At 35.8% G+C, this 26,472-nt stretch overlaps 1 protein-coding gene across 1 annotated transcript in view; it reads right to left on the bottom strand.

The window, feature by feature from the left end:
- Positions 1–16,068: 16,068 nt before the first annotated feature.
- The window catches only part of LOC121382886 (BTB/POZ domain-containing protein 16-like), a 52,541-nt gene continuing 42,137 nt past the window's right edge, over positions 16,069–26,472 (bottom strand). The window contains exons 17-18 of the mRNA XM_041512564.1: positions 24,974–25,162; positions 16,069–20,255 (exon numbers count right to left, since the gene is read on the bottom strand). Coding sequence (XP_041368498.1) covers positions 20,187–20,255; positions 24,974–25,162 — 258 coding nt within the window. The 3' untranslated portion in view covers positions 16,069–20,186. The remainder of the gene's footprint in view (positions 20,256–24,973; positions 25,163–26,472) is intronic.

Below are 26,472 nucleotides of genomic sequence, written 5' to 3'. Positions count from 1 at the left end.
TGAAGTATAAAAAATAAAATAAATATCTATTAGTGTTACCATGTGTCTTAACTTCCATGAGTGTGAACATTTCAGTGAAAAAAAACAAAAAATGTTTGTCTTTGAATTTCCCCGTTGTATGATTTTAAATAACAATAGTAGAAAAGTGGGTCACATATTTGAATTTGAAGTATTAAAAAAAATCCATTATTGTTATTATGTGTCTTAACTTCCTTGAGTGTGAACATTTCAGGGAAAAAAAGACGTTTGTCTTTGACTTGCCCCGTTGTATCATTTTAAATAACAATAGTAGAACAGTGGGTCCATATTTGAATTTGAAGTATAAAAAATAAAATAAATATCTATTATTGTTATCATGTGTCTTAACTTCCTTGAGTGTGAACATTTCAGTGACAAAAAGACGTTTGTCTTTGACTTGCCCCGTTGTATGATTTTAAATAACAATAGTAGAACAGTGGCTCCCATATTTGAATTTGAAGTATTAAAAAAATCCATTATTGTTATCATTTGTCTCAACTTCCTTGAGTGTGAATACAGTGAGGTAGCAACTTAAATCAAGTGTTTATGTGTCATGGGAGCCAAAATATTGGCAAATAGGTTTTCGATGGCGGCCATTTTAAAAATCATGATGCCGTCCACAGTTGTGATCAGACTCTGCTTTTTAGTATTAAAATTAAAAACTGTACCAGTATGCAAATTTTAACACTTTTTCTTTGCAAATTTTGAACAATATTCAAGCATATCTTGACATACGCTGCTAGACTAATAGAGAAACTAATTTTAAAATCATTAAAGGGACACATTGTAGTTTATAACACTAACACATGTGTTTCACTATTAGAGCCGTTTATGATCGACTGACATCAAACATTACTTAGATTTTATTGTTTAGTTTATCCATTTCCATACAACCGAAGTGTTTCTGGTCATCCTAATACCACAAAATGCATTTTTTATATGTTTAAAAACGCACGTGCGTCTGAGAAGCTATGGTTATGGAGTCGCGTTTTAGTCTATTTTTAAGGGTATTTCAACGTCACAGACTCTTGTTTCACTTTGTTTTGTCCAAATTTGTTACAGGTTTGTAAATTAATCAAACTTGGTGTCCATTTTTACGGGTTGAAACTAGGGTCCAGGTGAAAAATATGTTTTAGTATTTAACAACTAGGGTCTTTCCCTTTAAAAGCGCATTCCCTAACCTTAAAAACATAATATTCCAAATCCTCTAAACCCTCGTTGTTTTCCAGAGATGTTTTGAATTTATTTCAAATGTAAGTGCGTCCCAGTTTCAAGTTTGAACGATATCATGGCACTAGTCCTAATCACCAAATCTGGTATAGCACATTTGTACCTCAGAGCAATTAACATTTTTGCAAAAGGGCTGCCCGATATTAGAGAACAAGGTCTGGGGCCTTATTCACAAAGCTCTCTTAGGCTCTGCTAGACAACAAAGCATCCTATTTGCAAGTCTTTTAGCATTGCACTGCGAGATCGCAAAGTTGCGAGAGTTTAGTGAATTAAGTCCCTGATCATTATGGTCAAAGATTAAATGTAACAATGTACTGCCCTGCTGAACTAAACCACAAAATTTTGATACTTGTTGTATTGAAGAATACAAAATATTTGAGAGAAGCTGTCTGGTTTTACAATTCAAGGTAAAGGTCAGGCCGAGGTCGTATTTAAGTAGTAGCTGACCAGTCACGTTATTCTAGCCGAACGCTGTTAGATTTGCAGTATTTTAAACAGATTTGAAAGATATATGTGGTATATATTGTAGACATTATGTTGATAGTAGGTTAGAAATAGTGTTTGATAACTAACCATTACTTTCCAAAGCATCATTCTTGTGTTTAATTATACATACAAAAAACGTTGTGTGTCGATCACTATCAATTTAAAAGAAAAGAGAAAAAAAACCAAATCCGCTTTGCAGAAAAGGTTCATTTCCTTCACATTGTAACCGTACTTTTTAACCTTAAGATATATAATACGTGACATATATTTTAGACCTTATGTTGACATTACGTTAGAAATAGGGGTAGGGAACCAGTCGTTATACTTTCCAATGCATTATTCTTGTGTTTACTTCGACATACGACAAACGTTGTGCGCCGTTCACCCAAAATATAAAAATGGAGAAAAGAAAAAAAACGTTTTGTAGAAAAGGTTCCCTTCCTTCAAAATGTAACTGTACTTTCTAACCTGAAGATATAATAATTATGTGACATATATTTTAAACCTTATGTCAACAGTACGTTAGAAATAGGGATAGGGAACCAATCATGACAAACGTTGTACGCCGATCACCTAAAATTAAAAGAAAAAAACACCCAAAACCCCCACGAAATCCGCTTTACAGAAAAGGTTCGTTTCCTTCAAACTTTAACCGTACATGTTGTTTTTTTTCGTCTTACTACAAACCCTCCTACAGCTAGATAGCCCTTGAAAGTGTTCCCCTCTTTTGTTTGGGCAATTACAGTGTTTCTTCGAGTAGCGTACGCCCCTAACGACTTGAGAAAGAGGGCGTTCTAAGTGGAAGCGGTGCACAAAAGGAGTAAATTGACTGTCTAACTGCCAGAAATCTTTTAATGGAGAAAACTACAGCAGTCTTGATCACGGCTATTTAAACCTTAAGGGGATAAACAGGGAGTTTCAAAGGATCGGCGCGTTGACTTTCAGCTTTAACTCTCCAAGCACCAGGTTTTCAATAATATGGCGCCAGTTTAGCGTATTCCCCGCGCGGCCCCCTTTGAAAGTCTATTGGTGGGAGGGGTGCGCGATTATTGCCGACTTTGACGACTATGGACACCGGGTAATTATCGGAGAGCTATGCCGGGGACTCGCACACAGCTATAATGACTCACAATTACCCACTGGGTGTCTAAATAAAGTCCTCCACTGTCAACTGTGACGTATTCCTTATTCAAATGTGAAAGATGTCAGCTGTGTAGCGAAACCACTCGTCGCGTCATATATAGCGTTTTTCTTTCTTTCTGTTTTTTTTTTAATTTAGGGTGGGGGGATAGTTGGCATAAAGAAGCCGTCGGAAGCATTGCGTTTCTCTCTCCCACGTTTGGTCTTCTGGGTATTAAAAATGATAGAAAAGCTAAGTCTAAAATGTCCGTGAATTGCTTATGGAAGTATCTACGGGTGACAAGCTTACAGTCACTACCCTTAGTATCCGAGATTTCTGTTTCACATAAAATGAATGAATTTTGAGCTATTACAAACACTAGGACGGCCAGAAACATTCCATCACCACTGCCACCAAATTAGTTTTATAGTTTTAATTGTAAACATTCTCACCATACTTCTGGTCGAGAGGAATGCCATTTGAAGATAATTATTTGTAAGTATATTTCAGTGGTCAGATAAACAGGAATTGACTTGCTTGTAGAGCATTGATAGCGTGGAGATTAAACCTCTCACTACACATTTTTGAAAATCTGATTTCAACCAGTCTCTCAGATATGGTATGTGATACCCTGCATGCGGCAAAGTTGCTGCTGCTGTCAATTTAAGAAAGCAACGCTGAGACTATAGTTACCTTTTATTTATCATCACATACTAATTCATCAAGGAAGAAAGGAATGTTTTATTTAACGATGCAGTCAACATATTATTTTAACTACGATTATAATGCGTCGGGCATATGGTTACGTTGTAGAACACTGGCTGAAAATAAAAAATAAAGGCAATGAGCCCACCGACGGGGATCGATCCTAGACCGTCATTCATCAAATGCAACAAAAGCACTTGAGTTATGGTCAATGATACGCACTTGAAACGTAGTTGGGTTTTTTTTTTTTTTTAAATACCACATATTGTTATATAAAGGCAATACTAACCATGTGTGATATTATAGGATACAACTAAAGGGTATTTATACGTTATGCTGTAATTTACTGTGAAATGTCTTTGTCCAGTACAGGTGGCCGGGACGTAGCCCAGTGGTATAGCGCTCGCTTGATGCTCGGCCGGTTTGGGCCCATTGGGCTATTTCTCGTTCCAGCCAGTGCACCACGACTGGTATATCAAAGGCCGTGGTATGTGCTATCCTGTCTGTGTGATGGTGCATATAAAAGATCCCTTGCTACTAATGGACAATTTTTTAGCGGGTTTCCTCTCTATGTCTGTGTCAAAATTACCATATGTTTGACATCCAATAGCCGATGATTAATAAATCAATATGCTCTAGTGGTGTCGTTAAACAAAACAAACAAACAAACTTCTTGTTTAGTGCAGGTTTGGGTTTGTCTGACTTTGGGAGTGGCAGGCCTCATACAGGTTAAATGTATAGGAAGGCTATATTTTCCTCGAGCTTTGGCAAGCCTTCTACAGACAAATCACGTAACAGTAATTCTTGGTACAGGTCTCAACCTTGTGAAATGCCCTTTAGACTGTCTGCTCCTGAGATACGAACTCACATTGATAATGGGGGTGGGGGGTGGGGGGGGGATGAAGCGGTTTTCCTACAAGACTACGTGTCAAAAATTACCAAATGTTTCATATCCAGTAGCCGATGATTAATAAACCAATGTGTTCTAGTGGTGTAGCTAAATTAAACAACCTTTAGCGTTAAAGGTGCTATGTCAGAGTTGCAATAATGGCGGTTCCCGTCAAAAATATTTATAATTTTTTTCTTTGTAACATAAACTTTATACCTTCAGCTATAATTATGTCTACAAAATAATTCCATTTACTAGTAGACAAAAAATATTTTAAGAGGGAAATCTTGAGCGTGAATTACACGCATTAACTAGTGACGTCACTGTTTTATGCGTACACATTTAACACTAAGTTTACCCAGAATTATTTGCGGTCAGCTGACAAGAGAAGCAAAGATGGTAGCCAAGCTGTATTTAGCCTAAAATGATTCGGCAAACTCCTCTTGTCGTACAGTGCAATACTTTTTAAAATTATTATTCTAGAGTTAATTATGGAAAAATTATGCGTGGGATCGATAAACTTGTAGTTATTTATTACAAATAAATGTAAAAATAACGAAATATTGTAGTTTTAACTCTGACAAAGGACCTTTAATGGATGAGTGAGGCGGGACGTAGTTCAGTGGTAAGGCTCTCGCTTGATGCGCGGCTGGTATGGGATCGATCCCCGTCGGTGGGTCCATTGGTCTTTTTCTCATTCCAGCCAGTGCACCACGGCTGGTATATCAAAGGCCGTGGCATGTGCTATCCTGACTGTGGGATGGTGTTTGCAAAAGACCCCTTGCTACTATTGGACAAATGTAGCGGGTTTTCTCTCTTCTAAGCTTGTATGTCAAAATTACCAAATGTTTGACATCCAATATCCAATGATTAATATATCAATGTGCTCTAGTGGTGTCGTTAAACAAAGCAATCTTTACTTTTAATGGATGTATTTCATAATTGAAAAAAACAAAACGTGATAGTGTTTTCTGTTGGTAGCGCGTAGTGTCGGTCCACTTTGGTTTAACGCACGAACTTCCTGTTTGTTGAAGAGACCTCCGTCTTGTTTTTTTACCTAAGACCTCTGTGATTTAGGTCCCAGTTGCGTAGACAATGAATGGAGAATCTTGTCTGTGGCCTAACAGCACCGACATAATCATTAGTTCCACATATAAACTTTGATTGTTGGTCGTGTGTATTTATTTAGTTATTGTCATTAGAGTCCTATCGCGTGGTTATTTCCATTGTCATGCAGCACAATCAGAACATGAGCACCGCCAGTCAAGTTTCTTAATCTTCATTTAGAACTTGGAATTGTCGCCTTTGAAGCGTAGAATGGCTAGTTTTGTCTTGCTATTTGACAACATATGTTTTCCTTTTTGCGATATTAGTTACGGATTGAAAAACAAATAATGTCCGCACAAAAGCATTTTATTTTTGAAAACACAATGCCTCAGGTGTTTATCGACTTCACTTTAATGCAGCTTGCCGGCAAATTATTAATTTGTACAATAATTGCTGGGGCATTGTTCGTGATAATGGCGAAAAGACCCATTGATTAACTCTATACGGGACGGTGGGAGGGGACCAGTCATTAACTCATTTCCCCAGCTAATATCAGTCGTTACCTTCGGAAATGTTTCGTATTTTAGACGACATCGGGTTTGACTGAAAGACTCTTGTAGTATACAGCGACCATTGTTCTCGAGAAGAAAGGGTCTGGAGTGGAACATGGACCCAGGTAGTTATATCAAAGACTCGCCATCTGTACGTACAGATGTGGTCGCCTTAAACAACGCGCGGGAAATACTGTTATTTACTCCCGCCTCTCAGAGAAATAATAGTCATAAGACCAACGATTTTAAACGTTTGGGACGAACCATGACCGGTGTAATGGACTTGCTGCTAGTGTTAGCATATGCTGTCGTGAAGTTTAAAGGGAAAGATATCATTATTAACTTACGTGCATGTACTTTTCTGAATGGATAGAATAGAATAGAATAGAATAGAATAGAGTAGATGTTTAACGACACCCCAGCACGAAAAATACATCGGCTATTGGGTGTCAAATTATGGTACATGCAAAATATTAATGATGAACAACACAAATATAAAAATGCTTTTCTGAATGGAAGAAAAAAGAAAGAAAGAAATGTTTTATTTAACGACGCACTCAACACATTTTGTTTACGGTTATATGGCGTCAGACATATGGTTAAGGACTACACAGATTTTGAGAAAACCCGCTGTCGCCACTACATGGGCTACTCTTTCCGATTAGCAGCAAGGGATCTTTTATTTGCGCTTCCCACAGGCAGGATAGCACAAACCATGGCCTTTGTTGAACCAGTTATGGATCACTGGTCGGTGCAAGTGGTTTACACCTACCCATTGAGCCTTGCGGAGCACTCACTCAGGGTTTCTGAATGAATTGCAAGAGTGTGTTCAGAAATTTGTGCAGTTGTGGGTGAGGGTAATGTACTCTGGCAAGTCACGTTTTTAGTGGGGTCGAGTCATGCTAACCCAGAAAATATATTGGAGAAAATAAAATTATCTTGGATTGTGTGTGTGTGTGGGGGGGGGGGGAGGGGTTCGACCCCAAATGCTTTATCAAATATCTATAGTTAACATAGAACAACGGGACGTAATCAATATAGCCAAGCCAGTGCACCACGACTGGTATATCAAAGGCCGTGGTATGTACTACCCTGTCTGTGGGGTGGTGCATATAAAAGATCCCTTGCTGCTAATTGAAAAGAGTAGCCCATGAAGTGGCGACAGCGGGTTTCCTCTCTCAATATCTGTGTGGTCCTTAACCATATGTCTGACGCCATATAACCGTAAATACAATGTGTTGAGTGCGTCGTTAAATAAAACATTTTTTTTTTTTTTTAATATAGCTAAATCGTGCAAAAGAGAAACAACAATTCATGAGACTAGATCATTTTAGAACAATAAATATAGCAAGGTTTTTCGATAACGGTGCATTACATAAAGACAGCAATATTTTAAACATGTATTTTATGTTCTTCTGTTTGCAATATTTTTATTTTTACTACTCACTAAATACTGGTATTCATCTCCAATACAGTATTACAAAGGTTACATAGTCTACTTTCTCTAGGGACGTTAAAACGACATTCCTGAGTTTCCTGCTATTTTTAAGATGTTATCGACTAACAGAGACTTTTTAACGATTGTAATTACATATCAAATATTTTTTTCTGCATAAAATATTAGTGGCTATATATGAAACCTGTTTCTGATCGTTCTAATATTTGTACAAAGTTAAATGTCATTTTATTTCCTAAACTATGTTTTTTCGTACATACGAAAATATTTGAAGATTAAATCTAGTTTGCGCTTCTTACAAATATTAAGACGACCAGAAACACATTGAATATACAGACACTGATATTCTAAACAAGAAAATATATTTAATTTGTAAGTTTAATCGTAGAAATATTTTATTAGTCGGAAACATCTATCAATGCAGCAAACTCAGGAATGTCCCTTTAAAGGGACATACCCTAGTTTCAGCCCGTGAAAATTAACACTAAGTTTAGTTAATCTACAAACCTGTAACACATTTGGATAAAGTTACAATTGAGTAAAACATGAGTCTGTGACTTTGAAATGGTGAAATACCCTCTAAAAATAGACTAAAACTCTACTTCATAACTGGTGTTTTTAATATCACAAAAAGCATTTTTCATATTTTTAAAAACGCACTCGCGTTAAATAAAACATGTCTTTCACGTGACAAACAGTATGCAGGGTCAGTCTCAGAATTCAAAGAAATCGCATTATCCACCTCAGAGTCATTATTACGTCCCCACTCCCCTCATATTCGAATACTAAAAAATTGTATTCGAATATTTCGATTAACAGAATAGCGATAGAATATTAAAATATTCGGACCGAAGACTAATTTAGTTTTATATCTATTGTTTGTTGAATAAACTAGCATTCGATAAATGAATTGTTTGATTTAACAGACTAGACTAGTGTTGTTATTTGTAGCAAACGAGTTAGGCTCAGCTCAGTCAACTCAGCAGGAGCCGACATAGATAAATTTATGGAACTGAATTTAGCATACAAAAAATCAGTATCCTGGCTAATATTAGGTGGGACCCTGGTGAGAACCATGGATGCGTTTAAAATGATCTAACGTTGATTTATTTGTTACCATGAAAATAGAAAATAAAACGATATTAAGGTAAAAAAAAAAAAAGGTCAGACACAGACACATGCGCGCGCGCGCACACACACATACACACACACACACACACACACACACACACACACAATCAACACTATCCCAGCACCAGAGTGTAGTAATAATAATTAACTGGATTTATGCAAATTTTCTGTTTGTTTTTTGTTTGTGTCTTTATTTGTTTGTTTCCTAAACACGCGTTGTAAATTGTCAACACCTATGTCGTAGCTACATTTCAGTGAAAGGTCCTCAAATAGTTTTGCTTTTGTCTTTGTTTTGTTTAGTTTAGTTTTGTTTTGATTTGATTTGATTTGTTTTTTGTGTGTGTCTGTTTCGTTTCATTTCGTTTCGTTTCGTTTCATGCGTTTCATTTCGTTTCGTTTCATTTAGTTTCATTTCATTCGTTTCATTTCATTTCATTCGTTTCGTTTCGTTTCGTTTCATTCGTTTCGTTTCGTTTCGTTTCGCTTCGTTTTATTTATTTTATTTTATTTTATTATTTTATTTTTATTTATTTCATTTATTTTTGGTTTTGGTTTGGTTTTGGTTTTGGTTTTTTATTGTTTGATTTTTTTATTATTATTTTTTTCTATTCTTTTTACTTCATAAACCAGATCTGAGCAAGCCCTAATCCTTTACTGTTTAAAGACTCATTATTTAAAACAACCCTTTTCTCTTTTAGCTGTTGCGTGAGCGATAACCATAAAAACAAGTTAAATAGCTTTGACAAGTTTTAGATATAATTCCCAAGTAATTTGACTGAGCGAATTAAAACGATTTATCGATGCATTCAGGCGTACATCTTGCGAAAACTTAGTTTACTCTTGCATAACCAGTTAACTACAGGAATCAATCGTTTTACTATTAACACGGAGTTCCAAGCTATACGTGTTTACGAACTGACCTTTTCTTATTTTTTTGGTTTGTTTTTGTCTCACGAAGAACAAAATTTCTTTGCGCATTATCTAAAACTGCATGAAAGCTATTTATGCGTGGATATGTGTGTGCGCGCGAATCAGATTATGGACGATATAGCCGTTTTAGTATTTTATCAAAAGAATAAAAAGTAAAAAAAAAATAATATAAAAAAGACCAAAAAGAGAGACAAAATAAGGGGAAGTTAAAAAAGGCTTTAAAATCAATTACTCTGTTATCAAGGTATTCGAACACAATGCAAATCAGATTATGAACGATAAATGTTTTAGTCTTTTACAAAAAGGTAAAACATAAAAAATAAACTAACTAAATAAAATTAAACCAAAAAAAAAAAAAAATAGAATCGAATTTAAAATGGTTTAAAATCAATTGTCCTGTTATTAAGGTATACCGAAGGACAATATTTAATATGGTTGACAAGATACGGTGTAGTTGACCGTTCAGCAGGCGCGTGTGTAGGGGGGGGGGGGGGGGGGGGGGGGGGGGGTTTGAAGGTCGAACACCCTCCCTCAGGTCAGCTCAAGCAAATTGTTTTTTTTTTCAATAACTTTTCTGGAATGGCATGACCCGACCCCTCTATAAACATCAATCGACCCAGTCTAACCCTACCCTCACCCGCCAACTGTTTTGTACACACGCCTGTTTGGAATTCGATTAAACTTTCATAAAGTTTCAATCTCCCCTGGGGTGTAGTGGGTCGTAAGAGCAATCCCCGTCAGTGGATCCATTGTCTTTCGCTTTTGTTAATAATTAAAACAAAATAGCTGAATTTCCAGATCAGCAAGGACCAGGATAGTCACTGAGTGTCTAAATAACATGTTGAGTTTTGTTTTTGTTTAACGACACCACTAGAGCACATTGATTAATTAATCATCGGCTATTGGACGTCAAACATAATTTTGGTAATTCTGACTCGTAGTCATCAGAGAAAACCCGCTACATTTTTCCATTAGCAGCAAGGGATCTTTTATATGGACTTTCCTACAGACAGTAAAGCACATACCACGGCCACTGACAGTTGTGGTGCACTGGTTGTTACGATAAAAAAAAAAAACACCCCACCCAATCAGTTGAATGTATCGACCGAGGTGGTTCGATCCTGCGACGCAAGCACCTCTGACGAGCACTCAAAGAACATGTTGACAACACTCACTGACACTCTAGCTAGTCCAGGGCGAGATCTAACTCAGTTGGTAGAGCGCCCGGCTGAAGTGCTATGATCGTAGGTACAAACCTCCTCGGTGGTCTCATTCTTTGATTGTTTTTTTCCCCCCCCCCCCCCCCCCCCCAACCAGTGGCCCACGGCTGGTATATCAAAGGTCATGATATTATAAGTTCTGTCCTGCCTATACACAAGTGCATATAAATGACCCCTTGTTATCAATGAAAACATGTAGCGGGTTTCCTCTGAGACTATATGTCAGAATGGTCAAATGTTTGACATCCTATAGCCTATGATTAATAACTCAATGTTCTCCAGGAATGTCGTTAAATAAAACAAACTTTAACTTGTAACTTTAGCTAAGTCAAAGTTGGTGCTCGAAATAGTGCCAGTAATGACGTGATTCTACAATATAGTGATTACCCAAAACTACTGGCCTCGGTGGCGTCGTGGTTAGGCCATCGGTCCACAGGCTGGTAGGTACAGGGTTCGGATCCCAGTCGAGGCATGAGATTTTTAATCCAGATACTGACTCCAAACCTTAAGTGAGTGCTCCGCAAGGCTCAGTGGGTAGGTGTAAACCACTAGCACCGACCAGTGATCCATAACTGGTTCAACAAAGTCCATGGTTTGTGCTATCCTGCCTGTGGGAAGAGCAAATAAAAGATTCCTTGCTGCTAATCGGAAAGAGTAGCCCATGTAGTGGCGACAGCGGGTTTCCTCTCAAAATCTGTGTGGTCCTTAACCATATGTCTGTCGCCATATAACCGTAAATAAAATGTGTTGAGTGCATCGTTAAATAAAACATTTTTTTTTTTTTTTTTTTTTTTTCTGTTATGAAGACGTTTGTTTTATTTAACGATATCACTGAAGCACATTGATCAATTAATCATCGGCTATTGGATGTCAAACACTTCGTCATTCTGACTCGTAGTCATCACAGGTAACCCGCTACATGTATTTTCCTCATGCAGCAAGGGATCTTTTTATATGTACTTTCACACAGACAGGAAATCTCTGTTATGAATGCATCAAACAGCCTACTTACAACTAGCTTTAGGCATATTTGTAGTTTTCTAATACAGACCAAGAGATCGTTACCATGATAACACTACAAGCGTTTGACGAAAACAAAACGAAAATCCGTTGAAGATGTAAGGCAAAGTACTTCTGCAAGGCAACAGTCACTTCATCCGAGAGGGGACATGGGTAGGAAATGGTTTATTGCTCTGACAAGTTGCAAGCAGAGTACCTACAAGACGTAGTCATCACTAGACCCTTATGTATCCGAAATACCTATATCACACAACTTTTAGACGCAGCTTCTGAATCAGTGGCATAAACTAAACAGTTTTACATGGCTCCACATTGCTAAAACTAAAATACATGTACCCGCGGTACGAATCTATAAACACGTTTGATAGACCAAACCTTATGTAAGTTATAAACGTGATTGTAGAAACTAAAAGGGTTGAGAACTGACTGAACAAAAACTGTTTACGTGGTGTTCAACTCCAAGGCCGAGGAAATGACTTCATACCACGAATTTACAGGCTGGTAGGTACAGGGTTCGGATCGCAGTCGAGGCATGGGATTTTTAATCCAGATACCGACTCTAAACCCTGAGTGAGTGCTCCGCAAGGCTCAATGGGTAGGTGTAAACCACTTGCACCAACCAGTGATCCATAACTGGTTCAACAAAGGCCATGGTTTGTGCTATCCTGCCTGTGGGAAGCGCAAATAAAAGATCCCATGCTGCTAATCGGAAGAGTAGCCCATGTAGTAGCGACAGCGGGTTTCCTCTCAAAATCTGTGTGGTCCTTAACCATATGTCTGACGCCATATAACCGTACATAAAATGTGTTGAGTGCGTCGTTAAATAAAACATTTCTTTCTTTCATACCACGAATTTGGTTTTCTACCAGCCCTCTTTGTAGGTACTTGGTTCGCAACTCTGAAAACTTTTAACGATTCGGTGTGTGTAAGGCAACAACACAGATCTCTCTCTCTCTCTCTCTCTCTCTCTCTCTCTCTCCTCTCTCTCTCTCTAGGTCTGTCTCTCTCTTTGTCTGTCTGTGTGTGTATTTTTCTCTCTTTCATTCGGTGTGTGTAAGGCAACAACACAGATATCTCTCTCTCTCTCTCTCTCTCTCTCTCTCTCTCTCTCTCTCTCTCTCTCTCTCTAGGTCTGTCTCTCTCTTTGTCTGTCTGTGTGTGTATTTTTCTCTCTTTCTCCACACTAACAACTAATCAACTGTCCTGAATACATATTCCAGATACCTCAGGTGTGTGTGTCCAGAACACCGTCTTTGATGCTTGAACCGTAATTGGATATAATCACGGGAATAAAAAGGAGAATAAAAAAAAAAGTTTACTATTGGTTGAATCAATGTAATTGGTGATGTTGCGGGTTCCGTTCCCTATATACGTAGTTACCATTATTTGCGTCGTACAACCCTTGATCACTATACGGGGAAACGGATCAGATAAACCCAGCCCAGTTGCGGGCCTAACTACCTTGTATTTACCGGTTAATGAGGCGACACATGGTAATCATTTCACCAGCAAATGGACGCTGAATTTGACCAACACGCGCACGGCACGCCGCTGACCGGCAGTGACCGTTTGCACCTGTACAGGTTATTACCTGCAATCCCCCGCTATCTCTTTGATGACCAGCTCCGGTAGCTGCTGGAGTGCACCGATTCTTCTGATATAACATCACAGCTTCAGCATCCTGAAAATTAACCCTCTCTGATTACCTGAGACCACGCCGTGTCACTCGAGGTGCGAGACAATCGGAGCCAAAGGAAGAAGATTTATATTACCAATTTGCCGAAATGGTCATTATCACTTGGAAATCCACGCTTTCCTGCTTCACTTCCAGCAGACAATTGCAAAGACTTGGGAAAATAGCATGGTCAGTCAGAGAAAATTATACGATTTGGCGGAAAAACCGAATAGAATAATTCACCGTTTGGTGTGAATAGGACAATGCGATGGAGCGCCAAAAGAGTTGGTTTTTATGTCGACATTTTGCTTGGTGCGTAAATGTTACACATCTAGAAAACTGCACCGACCGTATGTTGGCTAGGCTTAGAGTGTGTTTATTGTAACTATATTGATTAAACCCATGAGGTTAGTTGTAACAGAGAATTAGTAAGAAGTGTTTAAACATTATTTCAATTTAAAAACTAGATTTTATGCTTCAGAATTATGTAATCCTAACTGCTACAAGTATTTGAAATAATAAAATGCACTTTTAAACAAGAAAAATAAATATCAACGATACCATACACTAAGTGATAATACCCCCCACCCCCCCCCCCCACCACACACACCGCGCCAATAACATCTCTTTTCTACCCCATATTTTATATGTTCATGTCGCCCAATAACACAACCCCACCCCAATATAAAATCCTGGCTACGCCCATGAATAAACGTTTCATGTATATTTGCACCGATTAGTGGAATCCGGTTGTTTCATTCATCTAAATGGCAAATGGTTTAATATTTCTAAAAAAGAAAAAAAAAGAAAAAGAAAAAAAAAAGAAAAGAAAAAAAAAGATGGTAAATTTTGTTAATATAAAAATGGTTGAACAAGAATACCATTATTTGTTAATTCGTAAAAATTATAACAATGAAACGTTTTCAAAATGAAAGGCATGCTATTTTTGTATATAATATTCCATTATTAAAAAATCCTTTCATTATGTTTTTAAAATTTAGTAAATTGGTGGCTAGTGGTTTTCATTCTTTCTTTGTTTTTAATCTTTCTGGATTTGTTCTGGGGTTTTGGTGGCGGATTGTTTTTTTTATATAAATGAAAGCTAACTATATACTATTACATGCATATATTTGTCTGTCCTTATGATACACGCCAAAGTGCATACACGACGCACAAAAAAAAACCCCGCCACCCCCCCTCCCCCCACCCAAACGTCACATAAACAAGATAGAACATTATATACCATATACACTCTATAAAAGTCGCTTCTACTTAACATAACCTAGTTTAATTTGGAGCGACCTGATATATATATATATATATATATATATTTCAAATTCTTGAGACAACCCCCACACTTAACTACACCACAAACAGCAGACGACCTTAGTTTTAAACTTCTTTTTGTATACAGTAGGATAAAAAGGCAAACAGTTTTTGATAGCAAATTAAAAAAAAAAAATAAAAAAATAAAATAAAAATATCGGGTATCAAATTTTTATACACATTGTCTGCAGTTTTATTTTAGTTTTTAATACACAGGAAAATATTCGATCCTGTTACATGTATTCATCAAATGTTAATTACGAAACGGACTGTGAGAGATGCCTAGCCGTTATTACCCGGTACACGGGTTTCCTATTTCCAATCACATGCATTAGCATAGTGCGTGATACACAACGACCTGCTTTTGTAAGTTCTACGAGATTGGAAATTCTTACCACTGGAAAATATAATCAAACATGTATATCATATGTCATGCGGAGTAGGTTTTATTACACATTTTATTTTAAGTTTTTTTTCTAATTATTATTTAAAGACCCCCCCCCCCCCCCCCACAACACACACACACACATATATATGTATGTTCACTACCCAACTAATATAACATTGATTTAATTTGTAAATTCGTATCTTCATATTTATCACAACTGATTTAAATTTCTAAATATGATCTCATTGAAATCGTATGCAACACAGACCTAACAGTCACATAAAATTAGTTTTATTTACCTTAACTGTCTACTTAAAGATTTTGAACACATGCATATTGAAAATAATACGAGTGGCTGTTAAAAACAATTTATCTTACGAATTGTTTTTGCTCATTTAATACGTTTTTAAACAAGTTATGGTATCTAATGCACATGTATACATTATTCTATTTTTTTTTTAACATATCCTCAAAAACCAGGTTTCAAGCAAATTTTAACATCTTTTTTGACTAAAGGCATTTGTACTTGTACATGTAGCTAACTTACGCAACACAGACAAATGATTGTCAGGTTAACTATACGTCACAGTGTAATATATTTTGGTCGTGCTGTTTTTTCATTGGATGTATGGCATTGGTAACCTGGGTCCATGCTTATAAAACTTAAAGTCTAGACTTTAATAAGTCCAGACTTTAACGTAATGCTATTTGACTTTAAGGTTTATAAGCACAGGACCTGGTCATCACATAGGAGCAGCTAGTCGTATGTCTTGAAATTGTGAACACACGTACATGTGTAAACAAGTATGTGTTATCAAAAATAACGAATGATGTTCTCACCAACGTGTGTGTAAGAAAAAGTGATAACAAGCACCCTGAATGTGAACAAAACATCTTTATTATTGTTTGTAAAAACAGCAAAACGGTTCAGAGGAATAATAAATATACGACTGGCTTACAATTTGAGCAGTTCAGTTTCTGAACAACTCTGTAAGTAATGAAAAAAGAAACATTAGTCTCATTTAAAGCAACATTCAAAATAAATTATGAGTACACTAATACTGTTTTATTCTAAAATAATGACATTAAGACAGCTGAAACTTTTAACTTAACACACTGTATAAATATATATGTTGGTTTTTTTAAATCCGAAAAAGAGTGTAAAATAGTATATACAAAATTTTGGCACTAAGAGAAACAAAATATGTATAGATATATGTCTACAAATACTTGTATCACAGCAAACATGGTTAATTACATCATCACAGTTATCATTTTGATATCATTGCTCAGCTTGAAGATGTATAAATAAAATATTTATCAAAATACAATGAATGTACTGGTCATTCTGTGCTCCACAACTGATGTGCTATAAAAAAAAAAAAAAATATGTCCCAATTTTTTTTAGCTTATTTTCCTTTTACCTAGCATCTGATAGTATGCAAAAAATGCTAAAATAAATAATTGGAAACCCCCATCACACATTCTGGCATATTATGTAATTCCTGAATATAATATTAAAGTACCGATAAGACTTCCACCATCATAATTAATTAAGTAATTAAGTAGTGTTAAGCAAATATCACCATACATCAAAGTGAAACCAAGTTAATGTCCATGCTTCATGTCGACTTAAAGACTTATCACAGAGCCTCTTTGTTTCCCTTAATTCATAAAGGTATTTAAAATATTAAATTACATATCGTTTTCTAGTCAGGTAAAGCATATGAGAGAAAGTTATTAATAGGTCTTTATCACTGTGAATGGTGTTACAGTAAAACCTAGCAAATATCAAGACTCTTTACAGGTCTCTAAATGTTTCCATAGTCATAAAAGAAAGAGGGAAAAAATCACATACTTTGGGGGAAAAAAAAACCCGTCACTGGTCATCAAACCCAAGCCATTAGAAAAAACCCTTTTGTTTAAGTATATATTTAAGAAAGAAAAAAGTATTTAAACCCTAAAACTTAAAATAATAATATCATTATTTGGAATTTTAAAAAAAACATTAACAGTAATTAAGCTGACTGGTCATCAAACCCAAACCATTTAAGAAAGAAAAAAGTATTTAAACCCTAAAACTTATTATCTTTTAAAATAATATTATTTGAAAAAAAAAAAAACCCACAAAAAAAACATTAACAGTAATTAAGCCAATACTTTTTTGTTTTAATTTAAAGGTAACTTTTTTTTTTTATAATATGACACAGAATCCGACTTTTCTTACATTCTTGAAAAAACAAATGAAAGTCTATTAACGACAATCAATAAACATTGTGTTTTCATTCATTTGGTCATTTTAAATTTTTTTACATTTAATATACATGTAGGTAACTCACACTATGGTATCAACATTTCACACGTCTTCAAGGCAGTTAAACTTTATAGTCAAACGATTGCATTCATTTTATGAACACATTTATCAGATGATTGGATTCACTGAAATTCTTTATTAAATGAACACTAAAATGCCAAACTATATTAAAAAAAAATTGATAGTCTGCAATTTCTAGAATTGAAAAAGTTAAAAAATCTCCTAATATTCAAGGCCAAGCTGTTGTAATAATTTGAATGTATGTACTCATGAATCAATAATAAAACAGTGATGGTGCAAAGTATTCCTGAAAATGTCCATAAATTAAAACAAGAAAAATTAGCAGCGGAGTTCCCGCTATAGTACTGTATGCATAAGCTTCGTCAGTGATGCGTCACATCAATATTATGGTGTAGGAGTCAGGTGACCAATATAGAAAGGAAATGTTTTATTTAACGACGCACTCAACACATTTTATTTACGGTTATATGACGTCGGAGTCCGATATAAGATACTCATGTAAAATATGGACATATTCAAGCAAATATTCTGACAATCAAAAAACAAAAGAATACCAAAACATTTTAATGTGACATCGCACCTTTTACCTCTAGTGCTGTTTGCAAACTGTGGTGTTCATATCTGATGGTAATTATTGTTTATACTAGTGTTCATGCCTTGCCAATGATTATACTTTTAAAATACAACTCTTGCACCAACATGTGTTTTGTGTTGTTCTTAGTATTTAAAAAAACTGATCGATCGATATTAAAATGTACTTTTTTTTAATCGCCAGTATATTTTAACTATTTTAATAATGAAAATTGAAAAGCTTTATCCGTCAAAATTGATTTGGACAAGCCTTTTTGCTTTACTATGACGGCATGTATGTCAGTTATTAAAAAACCCAGTGGGAACCCTGCGAGAGTTTACAAAGCAATTATTTCAAAACCACGAGTGGGACAAATGTTGTGCACACATGTGGATATAATAATTTAAAAATCATATCTATGAGTAATACTGTATCAGATAATTGAATCACAGATGAGTTTACATGAAAGACAATTTTGATTTTCCAGCAATAGTTTGTGATGGTAATGATGTGAAAAAAATAGAAGGTAAACAGATATATTATACTATATGACACATTACAACAAAAAAACGATGATGTAATACTGATACCACATATAATGGCCAACATACAATCATACACCACTGCAAATGTCAAGCATCAGCCAAATAATGAAAATTGAATAGAAATGAATAGTGACTAATATAGGTTTCTGTAACTTTATATACGGAGAGGCATAAATAACTTGGAAATGTCTCCATGTTACTTTTTGTGGCTTAATTATGAAGAAAGATAGAAAGAAAAACATTGCAGGTAACACAGGTACAAAAGCATTTCCATATAACTATGTGTATACATGGTTTCCAACACATTTTATTCCATTTCCACCCCATAACCCTACACCCCCCCCCCCCCCCCCCCCCCACACACACACACCAACTCCCGATTAGAACAATATATGCTCTTTCAGTTACAATTTACCAATATGTCATTTGTCTGCATGCTTAATTAATATAACCAATATGATATTTCAATAAGAAATGATTCAGCGAAATACCCATTGCAATGTTTACGTCTCTCGGTATAATATATTGGTATGGAGCATTATAATTATATTAATTATTACGAATCTAAGTCAGACATCTGGTCAATCGTCTAGAAATGTCTCACAGTCATCACTGATAGAATGAACAGATATAACTCTGCATTTCATGGTACTGACCAAATGAAGAGTTTCATTGCAAAACATAACAAACGCCACTATACACACCCAATCCTAAAGACGTTTTATTCCAAACCACCATAAACACTATGCCAGTTTCTCTGCAATCTGCCATATATCCTCAGACAATCGTATCGCGTTTTGCTGAAAACTGAATTTGAACTTGTGTTTGTCTACGTGGTGTTCGCACAATGGTTTTTAATATGGCGTTTATCGCGTTTTGCGATGAAACTCTTCAAATATAGATCTTTATCACTGTTACCCATATTACACATTGATTAAAGTAAAAATATTCTACAAATCAATCAGCCCTCTGAGAAATGGGTTATGCAAAAACAAATTTCAGTGACCCATTTTGATTTTATGAAACCCGTCAGGACCATGTAAATGATGTTCTAAATTTAATACGAAAACCAAAAAAATGGGTTCCACCAAATTGAGATTTGCGTGAGTGAAACAAAAGTTCTCACAACTGTTTTGTAAGCCAGGGACCTAATTCTCTAAACTCTCACAACTTTACGATATTGCAGTGGAATGCAAGAAGACTTGCAGAGACGATGCTTTATTGTCTAGCAGAGCCTAAGAGACCTTTGTCAATCAGGCCCCTGAAGTACAGCATGGGTGATGCTAAATGTTTGCAAAGGTGTATAACTGATGTAAAATATCTTAATTTTCAACAAAGTCACACTGTCACCAAACAAGTTCAGTGTTCTTCATAGTCTATATATAATCACTTTTAAATCTATAGTCTCTTTGGAATGTCCACTTGTATATAATTCAAGTGATAAAAAATTCTTAAAATAAATATATATAAATGTCATTCACGTAGGGAAGATAAGGATCAATGTGTGAGCTGGTTTTGACAGCAAGCATGTTGTTCGTTCCATCTACGAAGGTGGAAAAAGCACAGCGAACGATACGTAGGTGGGTTTCTTCACATTTCTTAGCTCTAAAACCTGGTGGCAAAGAAAAGTAAAATATGTATTTATATCTTCAGTCATCTTTGGAAATGACATATTTAACCAGGGCTAGCTCTGGCAGTCGCCAAATTGTGCAAATTGCAAATTTTGAAAACAATTGGCAAATTTTATTTTGAGTTTGGTGAAGTAATTTTACTACATTTTATTAGAAAATAACTGGTTTTCTGCCATTTTTGAAGTTTAATAGATAACTTGGTGAAACTTTGTATTCACCCAGAGCTAGCCCTATTTAATAACAAAGATTCATGAAATGTTGAAGAACATATATTATGTATCTGCAAGTGTACATGCAAGAATTGTTTTTAATGTAATTTGTTATTGAAGACCGGCCTCTGTGGCGTTGTGGCAGGCCATCGGTCTACAGGCTGGTAGGTACTGGGTTCGGATCCCAGTCGAGGCATGGGATTTTTAATCGAGATACCGACTCCAAACCCTGAGTGTGTGCTCCGCAAGGCTCAATGGGTAGGTGTAAACCACTTGCACCGACCAGTGATCCATAACTGGTTCAACAAAGGCAATGGTTTGTGCTATCCTGCCTGTGGGAAGCGCAAATAAAAGATCCCTTGCTGCCTGTCGTAAAAAGAGTAGCCTATGAGGGGAAAGCGGGTTTCCTCTAAAAAAAAAACAGTGTCAGAATGACCATATGTTTGACGTCCAATAGCCGATGATAAGATAAAAAATCAATGTGCTCTAGCGGCATCGTTAAATAAAACAAACAAACTTTTTTGTTATTGAACTTTAGTTGATAAATGATGGACACACACATGAATACATGTATTTACTTAGATATACTTTCTTATGAAAAAAATATCATTATTAGAATTTTAAACAAATGTTGTGATTACTGAAACAAATTCCCCAAATTTTATTTTTCAATAAGAATTAATAATCTGAAATTTAGGGCAGTAAAAACCCATAATATTTATGTATTTCTGGTATATCTAGAATACTATTAACAAAACAATTTATCACCAGAAAAGAAACTGAAAGTATAAGTTGATTTATGTATGTTAAACAGCTATACATGGTTTAAAAATGATTTATTAAACTGTTCCCCCAAGATGGATTAACAGATCCTACACATGTATATATATAATTATATATATATATATATATATATATCCCCCCCCCCCAAACATTCAGTATATAAAAAAGAAAAAGTGTTTATCCAAAATGTATTTTATCAAACAAATACAACAACAAAGGTAATATGAGACTTAAAGAGTATCAATATTTTTGCCTTCAAAATTTAACTGAAGACATTGTGCATTTGTTGCCAAGTAACTTTGCTGCTCAGTCTTGTGTGGCTTTTTCTGTTCTCTTTTCAACATGAATTATTTGGTGCAAGGGAAGAAACTCTTATTATAGCCTCCTTCCATCTTACTATGGGAACAATCACTATTTCAATCACAGGCTGTAGACCTACCCACAGAAAGCGTGTTTGAACCCTTGGGATATAAACCTACCAAACAAACATCCATCAAACTGTACAAAGTAATTTCAGTAATATATGGTTATTATCTACACAATACCATCAAAATATATTTATTGCATTTATATGGTGGACATGCAAGTAGATTTTTACAGAACACAATTAAAACAATCTAACAAGTACAAATAGGGACTTCATTTTACATCGTTTGTTGCATCCAGGTATGGACACTAAACTAGAAAACTTTTAAATTTAATCACTGATGGATATAATAATTTCAGCTTGCCATCAGCACACAGCAGCAATTGCTGTTAGCAGAATTAAAGGTGAAGACACTAGCTTCAGACATACCTTTTCCGTTAGACATAATATGAATTCTGAGCAACTACACCAGGGTGACTGGAAACATGTTAATTTGCTGTGGAGTGATAATTTAAGACAAACTATGTAAGTATTCTCTAAGACAATGTGGCACAGGATGTAGCCAGTGGTAAAGAATAAATGAATGTTTAACGACATCCCCCCCCAGTGGTAAAGAATGAATGAATGTTTAACGACATCCCCCCAGTGGTAAAGTGCTCACCTGATGTGCGGTCGGTCTATAATCGATATGTGCTATCCTGTCTGTAGGATGATTCATATAAAAGATTCCTTTCTACTAATGGAAAAATTAAGCAGGTTTCCTCTCTAAGACTATGTCAGACTTACCAAATGTTTGACATCCATTAGCTGATGATTAATAAATCAATGTGCTCTAGTGGCATCGTTAAACAAAACAAACTTTAACTCTTTAAGATAATGGTCAAAGGTAATGTTTTAACAAAAAGACTAGATCAGTGTCTTTAATTATGAGAAAGACCACAAAACTTGAACAATGAAATAAGCAGTGTGTGCTAACCCATGTATAGGTTGCCATACATTATGGGCAGGTAGCGAATAGATTGCAATTAACATGTTTATGAAGTTTACAATTCCCATTGTTATTACTATAAAATCTTTTCAGACATACTGATAATGTTTATGTTTTTATTCACTCAAATCACTGTTTGTATACTGAATCTTGTACATGTATGCGTATTTCATATTTAAATAACTCAAAAATTATCTAAATTTAGGTGATGTAGTTTTTGTCTATAAGATTCTGGAGAGAAAGAAGTATACCGTTCTCGGCTTTCTTGATGTTTGGTGGGATTTTGGGTGGGTTTTTTTAACAACACCACTAGAGAAAATTGATTATTAATAATCAGCTATTGTTATTCTGACATACAGGTATAGTCTTAGACAGGAAACTTGTAACATTTTTCCATTAATAGCAAAGGATCTTTTATATGCACCATCCCACAGACAGGATAGCACTTACCACATCCTTTGATATACCAGTCGTGGTGCACTGGGCCCATTGACGGGGATTGATCCCAAACCGACTGTGCATCAAGCGAGTGCTAGCTTTACCACTGGGCTACATCCTATCCCCTGGCTTTCTTGATATGTTGTAACCTGGACGACCGTTGTCGACTTATTTCTGTCTCAAACACTTTGAGCATAGCTTACTCTTGAAACACTATGAGCATAGCTTACTCTTGAAACACTATGAGCATAGCTTACTCTTGAAACATTATGAGCATAGCTTACTCTTGAAACACTATGAGCATACCTTACTCTTGAAACACTATGAGCATAGCTTACTCTTGAAACACTATGAGCATACCTTACTCTTGAAACACTATGAGCATAGCTTACTCTTGAAACACTATGAGCATACCTTACTCTTGAAACACTATGAGCATAGCTTACTCTTGAAACACTATGAGCATACCTTACTCTTGAAACACTATGAGCATAGCTTACTCTTGAAACACTATGAGCATACCTTACTCTTGAAACACTATGAGCATAGCTTACTCTTGAAACACTATGAGCATACCTTACTCTTGAAACACTATGAGCATAGCTTACTCTTGAAACACTATGAGCATACCTTACTCTTGAAACACTATGAGCATACCTTACTCTTGAAACACTATGAGCATAGCTTACTCTTGAAACACTATGAGCATACCTTACTCTTGAAACACTATGAGCATAGCTTACTCTTGAAACACTATGAGCATAGCTTACTCTTGAAACACTATGAGCATACCTTACTCTTGAAACACTATGAGCATAGCTTACTCTTGAAACACTATGAGCATACCTTACTCTTGAAACACTATGAGCATACCTTACTCTTGAAACACTATGAGCATAGCTTACTCTTGAAACACTATGAGCATACCTTACTCTTGAAACACTATGAGCATAGCTTACTATTGAAACACTATGAGCATACCTTACTCTTGAAACACTATGAGCATAGCTTACTCTTGAAACACTATGAGCATACCTTACTCTTGAAACACTATGAGCATACCTTACTCTTGAAACATGAGCATACCTTACTCTTGAAACACTATGAGCATACCTTACTCTTGAAACACTATGAGCATAGCTTACTCTTGAAACACTATGAGCATACCTTACTCTTGAAACACTATGAGCATAGCTTACTCTTGAAACACTATGAGCATACCTTACTCTTGAAACACTATGAGCATACCTTACTCTTGAAACATGAGCATACCTTACTCTTGAAACACTATGAGCATACCTTACTCTTGAAACATTATGAGCATACCTTACTCTTGAAACACTATGAGCATACCTTACTCTTGAAACACTATGAGCATACCTTACTCTTGAAACATTATGAGCATACCTTACTCTTGAAACACTATGAGCATAGCTTACTCTTGAAACATTATGAGCATAGCTTACTCTTGAAACACTGAGCATAGCTTACTCTTGAAACACTATGAGCATAGCTTACTCTTGAAACACTATGAGCATAGCTTACTCTTGAAACATTATGAGCATAGCTTACTCTTGAAACACTGAGCATAGCTTACTCTTGAAACACTATGAGCATAGCTTACTCTTGAAACACTATGAGCATACCTTACTCTTGAAACATTATGAGCATACCTTACTCTTGAAACACTATGAGCATAGCTTACTCTTGAAACACTATGAGCATACCTTACTCTTGAAACACTATGAGCATAGCTTACTCTTGAAACATTATGAGCATACCTTACTCTTGAAACACTATGAGCATACCTTACTCTTGAAACACTATGAGCATAGCTTACTCTTGAAACACTGAGCATAGCTTACTCTTGAAACACTATGAGCATAGCTTACTCTTGAAACACTATGAGCATACCTTACTCTTGCTCGACCATTCCTGAATGCTAAACTCCTTCTTGAGGATGCCTGTTGTGTAAAAGTGGTCTTCGTCGTTATCACAGTACTGCACAGTGATGGAGTAACGTGCGATTCGCTCTCGGCGCATCGAGAACGTTTGACGTTCACACTGCTTGAACGTTAGCACCGGATCTTTGGGATCCAGTCGCTGCAAACACGTAGAAAATAAACATAAATGATTATTAAAGAGAACTGTCTTAAGTTTTCTTTTCTTGTACAATGTTTCTGACAAACAGATCGTTTTTCATGACTAAATGTACATACATGTATCACAGATTATCACTCATCCTCAGGTATGTAGGACAGAGCTATCCTATGTAAGAAATTTCTATCCTACATGGGATATCACGCACACTCTTTTAACATGACGTCGTTGGTAATATATAATATCATATTAATGTGAGATGGTGACGTGAGGTCATTACACACATTTAAAAATTAATATTTTGTTATTAAAACCTTCATTATAAACTTATCTTGCTAATTTTTAGTGTTAAATTGTATTTAACACATGAAACAAATAATCCATAAATATGATAGTGTAGTTTGTTTTGGGTAAAATGGTCAAATAAAAAAATTACTTGTTCAACCATCATTGTCTATTCGTGTAAAATAATGGTTTAATGAATGAGAGAAAAAGACTCCATCATATGTGGTCATGTGGGATAGAAAAAGTACACCCTCGGTGGTAAAAATTTCGACCATGGGCCTCGGCAAGCCTTATCCCAGACTGAAATTTCCACCACCTCGGGTGTACTTTTTCTATCCCACATGGCCCCATATGATGGAGTCTTATAATATTATCTTGTTTAGAATATCAGCAGCTGTATGTGTAAGGTGTTTCCGGTCATCCTAATGTTTGTAATAAGCCAAGCAAACTGGATTTTTATCTCCAAGTAATTTTGTACATATCAAAAATATACATTTATAAACTAAAATGAAATTTGAGCCCTTATACAAACACTAAGGTGGCCATGCAGACACACCCTGTATAAAGAAACACTGATACTCTATATAAAGCACTATATTTAATATGGAATTAGTAGTTTTCAAAAGGCTGTATTATTCAAAACAGGACTTCTAGATTATATGGTAGCCCCACTCCCATGGCTAGTGATATTCAATGTTGGGCTAGTAAATAACTACTATTGCCACACCTGACGGCTGTCAAATGTTGCAGTTGTCTATTTTGTAATATGAATATTCTGCCCCCACCCCAAACCTCCAATGCTAGTGTTTTTAAGCTCTATCTCCCTCTTTAGGTGACATATCTGATTACTACAATTATTTAGTAAAATTGTATAAAGTTAAAGGAAAGTAGGGCTAGTGAATTTTTAATCGTGGCTAGTAAATCTTTAAAATCACTGATCCCATGGCTAGTGGATTTGATAAACATTGTAGAAGCCCTGCTGAGAAACATCTTCCAATGACAGCAAACTGACAACAGTCTCTCTGACA

This window comes from Gigantopelta aegis, chromosome 10, assembly GCF_016097555.1.
Source record: "Gigantopelta aegis isolate Gae_Host chromosome 10, Gae_host_genome, whole genome shotgun sequence".
NCBI lineage: Eukaryota > Metazoa > Mollusca > Gastropoda > Neomphalida > Peltospiridae > Gigantopelta > Gigantopelta aegis.
Note: the sequence above shows the minus strand (reverse complement) of the source record. Positions and strands in the feature narration are given on the sequence as shown.